Consider the following 11,808-nt stretch of genomic DNA (forward strand, 5'->3'; position numbering starts at 1 on the left):
CAATTAACCTCATTCAGAACAGGTGCACCAGCTGGCAGAGCCAGAGCAACGCGGTTCCCTCTCTGCCTCCAGCTGGTGCACATTTATCCCACAGTTCTACAGAAATGAAAAGTGTATGAAGTAAATGGCCATGTGTGCACCTTCCTGTCAGCTCCCACTCGGTCCTCAGTCACTTTGAAACATTTAAATGCTAAATGACTGGAGTGCACAGGAGCAATCATAAAGAAGGCTCGTTTTATGCAAAGTGCGCCATATACTGTAGGGGATAATTATGCCTATTTTGTTACAGTGTTGGTCATTTTTTGGCTTTAAATTGACATCAAACACCATGAAGCAGCTCAGGCATAGTATAGAACATCAAAGCTCTGCGAGGGCTTAATGGATGTTCGGCTTAATGCATTTTATAGCCTGCTTTATAGTGAATTTCACAATAAAACCATAGTCCCACTTTCATGTGCTTTGCCTCTTTTTACATGTTCCTTTATAGTCAGAGACTTTCTATCCATTCGTGGTCGATTATATCAGGAAACTAAGAACCTTTATTGGTTAATTGCAGTAAACACGTCTGCTGCACATCAAACAAGGTGCCGAGCATGTGCAATAATACATAAATAATGCCAACAAGAATGAACTAGTTGTAGAGTCAAAAGCTTGTTTAATTTTGCATTCTGATGACTGAAAGTGTCGGAGCAGCACAGGATTTCTCCCGTTGTTCAGCAGCAACTCATTCTGCTATCTATCGTGCATATTTCTGTCTGTTTCCGTGTGTTTAACAGAGAGCTGAAGTCTTGTCTGTCTTCGTTACACTGATTATACAGCTGATAATACAGCTGAAATTTGGTTTTGGTGGTTGAGAAGCAAAGCTGAGACATATGACATTATTTCTCTTTGTTTGTTCAGAATTTAGCCGTTTTTCTCATGAGGATTTTATGTTGACAAGCTAACAATATCTCAAGGGAGCTCCAGTCCAAAGAAAGCCTTTACAGGACACCACGCGCTGCATTATATACGCCGCGTGCACAATTATTAGTCAAGGGAGAATCTTCAAGGTTTTATCATTATTTCTATTCATATCTTCCAACCCTGGAGCAAATTAATTTATCCTCACTGGGTTTAATCATCTGGGATGATGTGCCCTGAAGTGATTAACACCTGAGATTAATATATGCATAAGATTTACCTCGGGCAAACGGGACCAAAGTAACAGATTTAAGTGACAGTCAGAACTTGTTATATATCCTCCAGACAGATACGACTCTCAGTCTTGAGAAGGTTGAAATTAATCTGAAAAAGACTTGATTAAAATGAAGCACGAAGCCACCATATTCCAAACCTGCAGCTTATCTGGAGTATCAGGAAGTGCGAGGTGTCGAGTGCTCAGAGAAATGGTGAAAGCTAAGAGGGCTGAAACCCGCCCGCCTCCGAGTGACATTCACAGTCTGAACTGTCAGCAGAAGACGGATGTTTTCAAAGGGTTTACAGACAGATAAAAATAGGGGAGCAGAGGGATGTGTCTGCACCCTGAGTCAGGAGCCAGCGTGTGCTGTTATCAGTAAAGATGAGCTGCTTGGACCTTCTCGGGCTGAAAATGGAGTCCAGACCCGCTGCCAGGTGCTGGAAGACATCTTTCTCTGTCAGTAGTGGCAGCAGAAGTCTGCAGATGAGCTTTAGGCATCTCATGCACCCGGGTACTTGGCCTCGCCTCCTTCCTCAGCTGACTGGCATCCTATTAAAGAAAGAAGAAGAAGAAGAAGAAGAGGAAGAAGAAGAAGAAGAAGAAGAAGATGATTTTTTTTATTTTTGATTTTTAACAGCACTTTATTTACACTTTGTATCAAAACACATTTCACAACTTACTCAACAATAAAAGGATCAATCAATTATTTTAGAAAATGTGCAAATTGCAGTTCGTCTTCAGCCACCTGGCATAAAATCCCCTCATAAGCCCAGTAATATGTAAATTCAGCTATGTTGCCGGTGCCTCTGTGGAAGCAAAACTCCAGCCTCAGTCTGGCTTTAAGGTTGTACCTCCACAGAGTCACAGCATCCAGGGTCGATCCTCCCTGCAGTTTGTCTCTGCGGCTCAGATATATCGAAGAAGAAGAAGAAGAAGAGGAAGAAGAAGAAGTGAAACAATCTATTTGTAGTTGTCTGATTACCAGTAATAGTGTAATAAGTGTGCAGCTGACACAGAAGTCACTCTCCCTTTGTCCAACAGTCATGTTCAACCTTAATAACATTTCTGGATTGACTGAAAGCATTTTATTTGTTCAACAGTGAAATTAATCCTGAGGATTAGAATTTGCATGATAATTGTTCATGCGGTGGAGCTGAAGTGAGACTTCAGCTCTCTATAATGACTCGTAAACTGCAGGTTTTTCCTCTTTGTCTCTTTTAAATTAATTGCATTTTGTGTGTTTCTCATGTTTACCTGAATTAATCTTTTTCTATTGAGTGCAACAAATAATTTTGATGTATTTGGTATTTACTGAAGAGCATGCTTTGCTTAAATAAATAGCTAAATAACACTAACTAGAGTAGCACATTATAAATAGCCTAAACATAACACTAATTAGCATTAACACTGTTACTCACAATAACTAGATAACACTAAGTAAAGTACAATTTTCTTTTAACTTGGTGAAAATTGCTAACATGTTCACCCTGTTAGCCCTTATAACTTTGTTTCTAACCATGTGATCTTTCAGCTTGCAGACTTTAACCTTTAATCTGTCTCTCCAAATTCTTTGAAGGACACTATGATAATGAACGACTGGCTATTGCTAGACAAAGAATCCCATACAGACTCGGTCGGGTAGTTGACGAGTGGCTACTCGATAAAGGTAAAAATTAATTGATTAATTAATAAATCCTTGAAATAACCACTAAATAACCTTTCCCTTTGAGAGGTGCAGTGCCAGAAGACAAGGGTGACAAGGGTCAAGATACCCTGATACATATTTCCATTTGAATGAGAATTGGCTTTGAATTTTGATGGCCACAGTGTAACTTCATGTGAAAAGTAAGTGTGAAGGCAAACTTGCTCATATTGTGTCATCCTTCCACCTTGTGGAGATGCTGCACCTTAAACTAAATTAACTAAAAGCACATAACCCTTGTCTAACCCCCTTCTTAACCACTGTGTGTAAATAGATGCTGTGTGTTGGTATTCAACATGAAAATCATTAAAATGTTGTATGTCAGTAACATCAGTTCTGATTAGCATCTAACTCGTGACTTAAATTGATAATAATACACCATAATAAACCCTAATTCTTAGGTGTGATCTGAGGTTTCTCTGCCCAGACGGTTTGCAACCATTGGACTTGTTCATAAGTATTCTGTGATGTAACGCTGCTTATCAGTGCTTCTGGGCATCATTCCCCCCTCTCAGGTGAAACAACTGGACCAGAACAGAGACTTTTCTAATGGCAGACAGAGTCAGGAGGAGGAGGAATGTCATTCAGCCTCACAGTCTGAAGCATGGCAGATCGGCCATTTTAATAATTCTCTGTAAAAACAAGCCATGAGACAATCATCACACCATCTATTCTAGAGCTAAGAGTTAAATAGAAGTCCTGGAAAGCCATCTGTCTCTTTCCCTGCAGGCAGTTTGCTAACTTATTCAGTGATATTTCAAAATGACTTATAAAATATTTAAATTCAAACGGCTAAATAGGCTTTAAGCCTCCTGTTGCATGTGTTCTGTCAAAATTCTAAACTTAATGCTAACTATAGTCTTCCCTGTCTAACGCTAATATCTAAATCAACTTTTAAACTAATTACCATTAATGTCTAGAATGACCAAAGCCCACCTGGTTCAGGTTATTTTCTTGTGCACAGTGCACCGTTTGACTTCTCTGTGTCTGCCCTACTATCTCCTCTTTTCCACCTTTTCTCTCTCTGTGCCTCTGTCTAACTTCAGGGAGACAGTTGACCATCTTTAACAGCCAGGCAGCCATTAAAATCGGTGGTCAGGACAAGGGTCGGCCCTTCCAGGGTCAGATTTCAGGGCTGTACTACAACGGGCTCCAGGTGCTGAAGCTGGCAGCAGAGAACGACCCGAGCGTCCAGGTGGAAGGGAACCTGCGCCTGGTCGGAGACTCGCTGTCTGTGCTGACCACCGACACCACCTCTGCGACGCCGCTGGCCGTGTCTGACATGTCCACCACAATCATGGAAACCACCACCACGATGGCCACCACCACCACCCGCAGGCAGCGCTCACCCAGCCTGAGGGAGAGCATCTCAAAGGTCAGAGTTTAAAGGAACATCTGAGGGCTGCTAGCTGCTAATTTGCTGAGAACTGGGCCTTAATTGGCCGGCGAGTTGGCGACTTTCAGGAGGTCAAAGCGGTTCAGTGATGTGGCTCCTTATGTCAGTGCTGATTATGTGTTTGTTCCCCATGTTTAACAGATCTAAACATCAGTGATAATAAATGCAAGAAAACACACGTTTACCGACATGTTGCTCGTGTAAATGAGATCCGTTTTAATTGTTATCAAGCGGATTGGCTTTGTCTCCGAGATGCAAAGTTCTGCTGAACAGAAAAGCTCATTTTAGACCCTCAGACTGCTGGAAAGTGATATAATTACTCCTGTTGTGCAGCGCGTAATAAGGCACTTGGATCCTTCGTTCTTACTCAATGCACCTGTGCTCTAAGCACAGTTATTGATGTGCACATTGAAGGTTATTATACTGCGCTGGTCTGAGCAAACCAAGTCTGAGACGGAGCCTTGTGCTCAAACATCACCGTGGAATGAAAACCTTTAACGGCTGCAGTTCGGTTTGAGGATTCTTTAACTCTAATAGAATAACGCAACCAAGGGAAATCAACATTTGACTCCTTAGTTTCTCTCTCACTTGTAAAGGCCGTGGCATTTCAGAAGGATGATCTTTGATCACTTCTGCAAACTTTTTATTGAGGGAAGCACAAGAAAAGCCTGAAACAGGCTTGTTTTTAGGTAGTTGAGCCTCTGAGGAAGACCATTTCGATTTTTGTTTCCTAAACTGGTGACAACACTCCCAACATGTTGCCGTTAAAGCCTGAATCTCAAATATACATGACACACCAGCTGCACATATTTCTAATTGCACTGTGGTCTCAAAGCTACTGCTTTAATGGATTTAATAAATTGTGTAGGAATTCTGTTTTGCCAAATCTCTGACGGCGGACGTCTGCCAAGGACAGCCTGGATCAAACATTTCCATGATAGGACACATTGCATGCTCACTGGAGTACTCCAGCACCAAAGAGCAACATCAAATATCAACTCACAGCCATGCATTCTTCAGATGTGTAACTCTGTCTCACTCCGACTCAGCAGGGGTTCTTTGCATACCTAATGGAGCCCCTTTAGGGCATTTTTCTTATGAGATGTCATTGCCAATCGTCCGCTGGTTGTTTACTGGGAAAGGATAAACTCTGTCAGCTCTCAGGCCACGCCTGCTCACAAGCTCCTGCTGTGACTGAATTATGAAAATGAAAATAAAAGATGAAAAGACCCCAGGATCTGTCCCTTCATCCTGGAACCTTGATCCTTTGCCCATGCCTCATCTACATGAAAAGTTGTCGGGCAGCTTTTGCCTGATCCTGCGTCCACACAAACAAACAAAGACAAAGAATATTAAATTACAAACAGTGTGTGACTTGAATCCATTCGAGAAGGTTTGCTCCAAATATCCGAGTAAGAATTCAATATTCAATGCACTTTATTTCAAAGTGGAATAATGATAATATAAATGCTTCAGCAGGCGTTTTACAGAAAATATCTGAGGCTGGAGCCGTTAACATTTAAAATTAGCAGTTGGTAGCTAAAACATACCTTAAAAATTATGTTATCATTGTAATTTTATTTTTTATCTTATCAATATTACGGAAAAAAACCACCAAACACACCGATCTATATTTAAATATTTACAAACTGGATCAGCTGATAGTCAGCTGATCCCAACCACCGGCAACAATGCTAACGCTGTAGCCGTTAACGTTTAACATTAGCCGTTGGTAGCCAAAACACACCTTATAAATTATGTTATCATTGTAATTTTATTTTTTATCTTATCAATATTACGGAAAAAAACACCAAACACACTGATCTATATTTAAATATTTACAAACTGGATCAGCTGATAGTCAGCTGATCCCAACCACCGGCAACAATGCTAACGCTGTAGCCGTTAACGTTTAACATTAGCCGTTGGTAGCTAAAACACACCTTATAAATTATGTTATCATTGTAATTTTATTTTTTATTTTATCAATATTACGGAGGAAAAAACCCACCAAACACACTGATCTATATTTACATATTTACAAACTGGATCAGCTGAAAGTCAGCTGATCCCAGCCACCAAACAATGCTAACGCTGTAGCCGTTAACGTTTAACATTAGCCGTTGGTAGCTAAAACACACCTTATAAATTATGTTATCATTGTAATTTTATTTTTTATTTTATCAATATTACGGAGGAAAAAACCCACCAAACACACTGATCTATATTTACATATTTACAAACTGGATCAGCTGAAAGTCAGCTGATCCCAACCACCAACCAATGCTAACAATATAGCCTTAACGTTTAACATTAGCCGTTGGTAGCTTGCCAACGTTTCTTTTTTTTTCTTAACAGTCACTGAGCTACTATTTTTTCTTTTTAGTTCCAGGGCTACTTTGTGAGTATTGTTTCACTCACAAAGAGTCTGTGATTTAAAACAGCAGGATTATGACTGTTCCAGGAGGGGTTTCTTCTTCTTTCTTTCTCTTTTTATTTTCTGTTGGTCTGTCTCTGAGTCTGTCTGTCTGGGTGCAGCTCTGAGAGTGAGGGCTTGGTCTGCACAGCCTTTTCTATCGGGACTGTTGCTATGGTTACATTAGAAATATATAAATGTATTTTTTTAGTTAATTGATAATTATTTATTCATTTAAATCATGTAACCTAAATATAAATTAAGTAATGTAAATAAAATGATTATTTATTTATTTAATTTGTCCAGTAACCAGGGGTTACACATACTTTTATCAGTCCAAATGTTACACCCTGACTGATGAACATTATCATCTCAGTCCTTTCTTTCCATTAAAGTTTCCTTCAGCCGCCGCTTCTTTTGTCCAGTTTCCCTGAAACTGCTTCACCAGGCATCCTTCACTCTGAGTTACTCTTATGGTCACTTAAAATGATGTTTTATATAGAATAAAAAGGAAGCCCCACAGGGAATCTATCGGTGATGTTTGCTTGCTGTTTGCACACCCAGCACATGAAAACAGCCACGGGCTGCAGGATAAAAAGCAGCTGTATATGCGCTCGTTGGGAACACAAAGTCTTATTAGAGTCGCTTCAAGCAAAAACACAACAGCGGTTCTGTGCTGCAGATTTTCCTCACATCGAGCAGTCAGCTAGAAAACACGCTCCTAAAAAAGTAACTGTGAATTTGACTGTTGGAAATGTGTTGTTGACACATTTTCTCAATTCTGCTTCAGCCCCAGAGCTCCGATGATATTTTGGTGGCCTCAGCTGAGTGCCCGAGTGATGACGAGGACCTGGAAGAGTGTGAGCCGGGAACAGGTGGGTCGCCTGTGGCCAGTACATAGGGCCATCGTGCTCATTCAACTTTGTTTAAACCATCTTTGTTTTGAAAGCATTAAATTCTCTTTTCCAGATCTCATGTCTTACCCCTGTTCTGTCAAACAGCCTGTTCATATTTGGACAGCTGTTGCAGCCTCGTCTAGTGTTAATTCCTCCTGTATGCGTCTGTAAACCACTCAGCTGGATTGAAGGATGTTATCAGGGAGTATGCCGCGGTCACTAAGACTGTAGATCAGGCTTCTGACAGAAACAAGCTGTGGAGCTTCAGAATGAGTCTGGCCTTTATTGTGGGAGCCTCCATTATTAATATGACCTTATCAGAATTGTTTGTTGTTGGCTGGCCTTGAGATGTGTGACTCAAATAATGATGAAAGAGACCCTAGCAGCCAGAAATATACGTGTAGCTTTTAAAAAGATATTCCTTTGACCCCCTGTTGAGGAGATTCAGTGTGGCACAAACCACAGAAGAAGAAATGAATGAGATAGAGCAGGTAAAGACGGCAGGTCTTCTCAAATAAACACTGTTTGTATTTATACATTTGCTATGTCTGCAGTTGTAGTAATAGCAGCGAGGTTTATATACAGCCAGAGAGACGAGGTATATGAAGTGCGAGGACTCTGCAGTGATTAAGCTGCTGGAGAGAAACTGTTTGCCTCCAGCTAGCCTCAGTATTCCTGTATGATTCCTGCAAATAATAACCTGTTTGCTCTTTTGTCATCCCCAAACCTGTGCCTACCGATGTGCATAAAGCAGCACTGCATTTTAATTTGAACTCTTTTATGTGTTGTGTGCTCCTCGTTCAGCTGCAGCCTTTCCTGGGTCCTTGTATTTGTCTGCATGTGAGCTCTTCTGTGTTTTTTGGCTCTGCTATTTTGCATTTTCGTGTGACACAAAAGATGCTTATTCTGCTCCTGAGGCACATGTTGGATTGGCTTAAAAGAAATGTGTTCACTCAACAGTAATGTATTCCGTTTGGGACTAATTGAACAATCCTAAACGCGATACGTTTATGTTGCGCTGACGTGTTTCTGTACAGGCAGTCTGAGCGGGCAGCTGCACATGTGTGGAATAAGAATAAGATGCCTTCATCATAACAGATTGTATTTTTCACCTTCATAAGAAGCCAGAATTTCAGAGGTTCTAATTTAGCATCCCTACCTTTTCTGTTTCCTTTCCAGGAGGTGAATTAGTGTTGCCTATAATAACAGTGGATTCCCTTGAGCCCCCCTCCATCGCCACCCGTTACCCCGTCATCCCTCCTCCTCCCACCCTCCTTTCCCCTCTTGAAACCACCAAAGAGTCTTTGATACTCCCTCCTCACCCTTCTTGCCCCCCGGACCAGGAGGACTGTGGTGACCCTGTGGAGGTCTCGGCCTTCGGCTCAGGGGAGATGACGGAATCCGATGATGAGGACTTTTACAAAAATAACTCCCCCATGGTCACTGACAGGACAGTCCTTCCTCCACCTCCCGCCGCTGGTGAGGGTGGAGTCCAGAAACCCCACCCCTTACCTCCTTTTGTTCCCACCACCAACCCTGACCAACTCCACATTCCTGCAGGCAAAATGAACACCCGTGACCAGGTGCTTCTACCCCCTGCTCCTCCATCCTCCCGAAACACACCAGGACTAACTTACCCCCCCAATTTTCCCCATGTGCCCACAGCCAGCCCCACAGCCTCTGAAGAAAAGAGCCAGCCTGGTGCCGTGGAGGTGATCAGGGAGTCCAGCAGCACCACAGGGATGGTCGTCGGCATCGTGGCTGCTGCTGCTCTCTGCATCCTTATCCTCCTGTACGCCATGTACAAGTACCGGAACCGGGATGAAGGCTCCTACCCGGCCGACCAGAGCCACAGTTTCACCAACAACACTGTGGAGGGCAACGGATCAGTGGTCAAAGACAAAAGCACAGCCACGGCCTCTGTGGCGAAGGCCATCACAAAGGGCAAAAAGAACAAGGACAAAGAATACTATGTGTGAGATCTCAGAGGCGGCGAAGGCAGGTGGACTGAGACTAAAGGATGAGAGAGGATGCTTTGGTTTTGCTACCCGAATTTGTCCGGTTAACGATCAGAGAAATTCACAGGCCACAAAATAAAAAAAACAACTGCACAAAGCGGGCATTTATTGCTTTTACTTGTTTCCAGAAGTCAAGGTTGTCCAGCTCCCAGTAGTGATAAATTGTTCTCTGTGGCACAGGATCTGACTCATCCTCGGTGTCAAAGCGGTCTGCATTCACCAATTCTTCGTGAATGTATCTTTTTTTTTCTAAATGTTTTTAACTACCTTTGAAGGGGGTTGGCTTTGTACATAGCATGGATGTGGTTCTGTGGAGAAAGTGCTGAGAACATCCAGTTTCTTTGGACTTCTTTGTAATGCTCTATCCTGAGTCTCAATGTCCCCATTATGATACATGAAGCAGAACAGGCCAGTTATTGCATTTTTACGCTAGATGAGCAGAGAGCACCCCAGCAGTCATCCTGAGCCCACTCAAATAGAAAGCCTTTACGTGGATAAGACATCACCTCCGTGTTATGTTCTGGGCTTTCGTGACTCCCAGCTCGCTCTGCGTCTGTCCACAAGAGATGGTGTTATGTTACTGATGGAGTATTGTACTGTAAAGGCAGCGCGATATCCAGCTCATGGTGAAAAATTCTGCAATCTTAAAGTGACGATACTGCGGTCAGTGAATGGCTCAGAAAAAAACGATGCCATGCCATTTCAAGTAGGGATAATTGTGAGCCCGTGCGCACCAGTGAAGCTCTAAACACTGCTTGTATGTATTGTACATATAGGTTAGCAGATTTCCAAAGCTCCCTGTAAGCAGGGAAAGTGTGAAGATGAAAAAACACCCAAAAATGCTCGCCCCGACCCCACAGCTTTCATGCCAACATCAGAATTGTTGCAGCCCGAGGAGCTTTGAGGAGCACAGAACCATATTTGGGGAAGATTTTGTGATTGCTGCTTGGAAACGCATCTCACCCCAGGCTGGCTCACACACAATCTTTTTCTTTCCTCTAAACTGTCATTGGAAGAGTCGAAAGCACACAGAAAAAGGAAACATATCTTTGAAACATAGATATTCCGTGTAAAGCAGCCAAACTTGTATTGTTTTTTTCTATCAGTTATCAAAAGACTATTCTATGAGGTGAATAATTGAAGATTTGTGAATTGTATTGATATTTCTCTGCTATTTCGATGTATCTTGTTACCACTCTTCTTAACACATTACATTTTAGATTGCCTTCTACTTTAATCTGGACAAAAAGCACACTACCCTCTACAATAGCTGCAAATATCTTGTGTTTTTGGGTTATTTACCATTCAAATTATGCAGAGAAAACACAAGGATGAAACAAATCAATGTTTTGTTTTGTTGCATTGTGCATTTTATATGTGCCGAATCTGTTGCTCAATGGATCTGATGATATAAAGCCATTTTCTCTGTTGAGTTATTTATTCATGCTCTGTGATTTCCTGTTCTCGTTTTTTTTTTTAATGTTTTTTTTATCAAAGTGCCATTCAACGTGAGCTGCTCAGCGCTCAGAAAATATACCATTCCTCACTCATTGCTATTGTATAGTGTTCATGTGAAATGAATCTTAATATGTGTACAGAACGTGGATAAAGATGAAAATACACTTGATTATATACTTTGTACACACCCGTGTCATGTGGTGTTTCTTATAGATTCTAAGCAGGGTCATTTTAGAGCGAACTGAGGCTGATATGAATGAGGATTCAGGCTAAAAGTTGCAGTATCAGGGCATGAAATGTGTGAGAGACGCGGAAAAATCCTTGAACCTCATATTTTGCCTCCAAAGAACTCCAAAGATTCAGTCCAGCACTTGAACTTGAACCGTTTTCAGAAGACGTAACGCTGAAATATGAATCATTCAAGCGTAAAGAGGCACCGGGCTCTAGGAAAGAACCGCGAACAGATACCGATCATAAAGAACTCATTTTAAATTCTATCTTTAGGCAGTTTGTTGTTGCTGTCTGTTGCAAAGACACAAATTCTTCACATTTCTTAAATTGTATCTCTTAAAAATGTAGAAGATAACACAGTTTAACAGGCGGAAAATAGTGTTTTTACACCAGCAGGAGGATTCCCAAAAAGCTATTAGCTGGAAGCCTGTCATATCACAGCATGGTGTGCAGTGTGTACTTAAGAAAATGAAGGAATAAACTGGAGGACAAAGGGTTCAAAGCTCTATTTTAC

At 41.7% G+C, this 11,808-nt stretch overlaps 1 protein-coding gene across 8 annotated transcripts in view; it reads left to right on the forward strand.

The window, feature by feature from the left end:
* The window catches only part of nrxn2a (neurexin 2a), a 129,859-nt gene extending 118,613 nt beyond the window's left edge, over nt 1-11,246 (forward strand). For 5 of the 8 annotated variants that reach the window (XM_072374330.1, XM_072374331.1, XM_072374332.1 and 2 more), the window contains 4 exons: nt 2,754-2,843; nt 3,926-4,254; nt 7,482-7,566; nt 8,767-11,246. In XM_072374330.1, coding sequence (XP_072230431.1) covers nt 2,754-2,843; nt 3,926-4,254; nt 7,482-7,566; nt 8,767-9,566 — 1,304 coding nt within the window. In that variant the 3' untranslated portion in view covers nt 9,567-11,246. The remainder of the gene's footprint in view (nt 1-2,753; nt 2,844-3,925; nt 4,255-7,481; nt 7,567-8,766) is intronic. The other 3 variants (XM_072374333.1, XM_072374334.1, XM_072374337.1) reach the window with 1 other exon arrangement.
* Nucleotides 11,247-11,808: the final 562 nt, after the last annotated feature.

This window comes from Leuresthes tenuis, unplaced genomic scaffold (genome assembly GCF_036924035.1).
Source record: "Leuresthes tenuis unplaced genomic scaffold, fLeuTen1.0.hap1 SCAF_21, whole genome shotgun sequence".
In the NCBI taxonomy this organism is placed as follows: domain Eukaryota; kingdom Metazoa; phylum Chordata; class Actinopteri; order Atheriniformes; family Atherinopsidae; genus Leuresthes; species Leuresthes tenuis.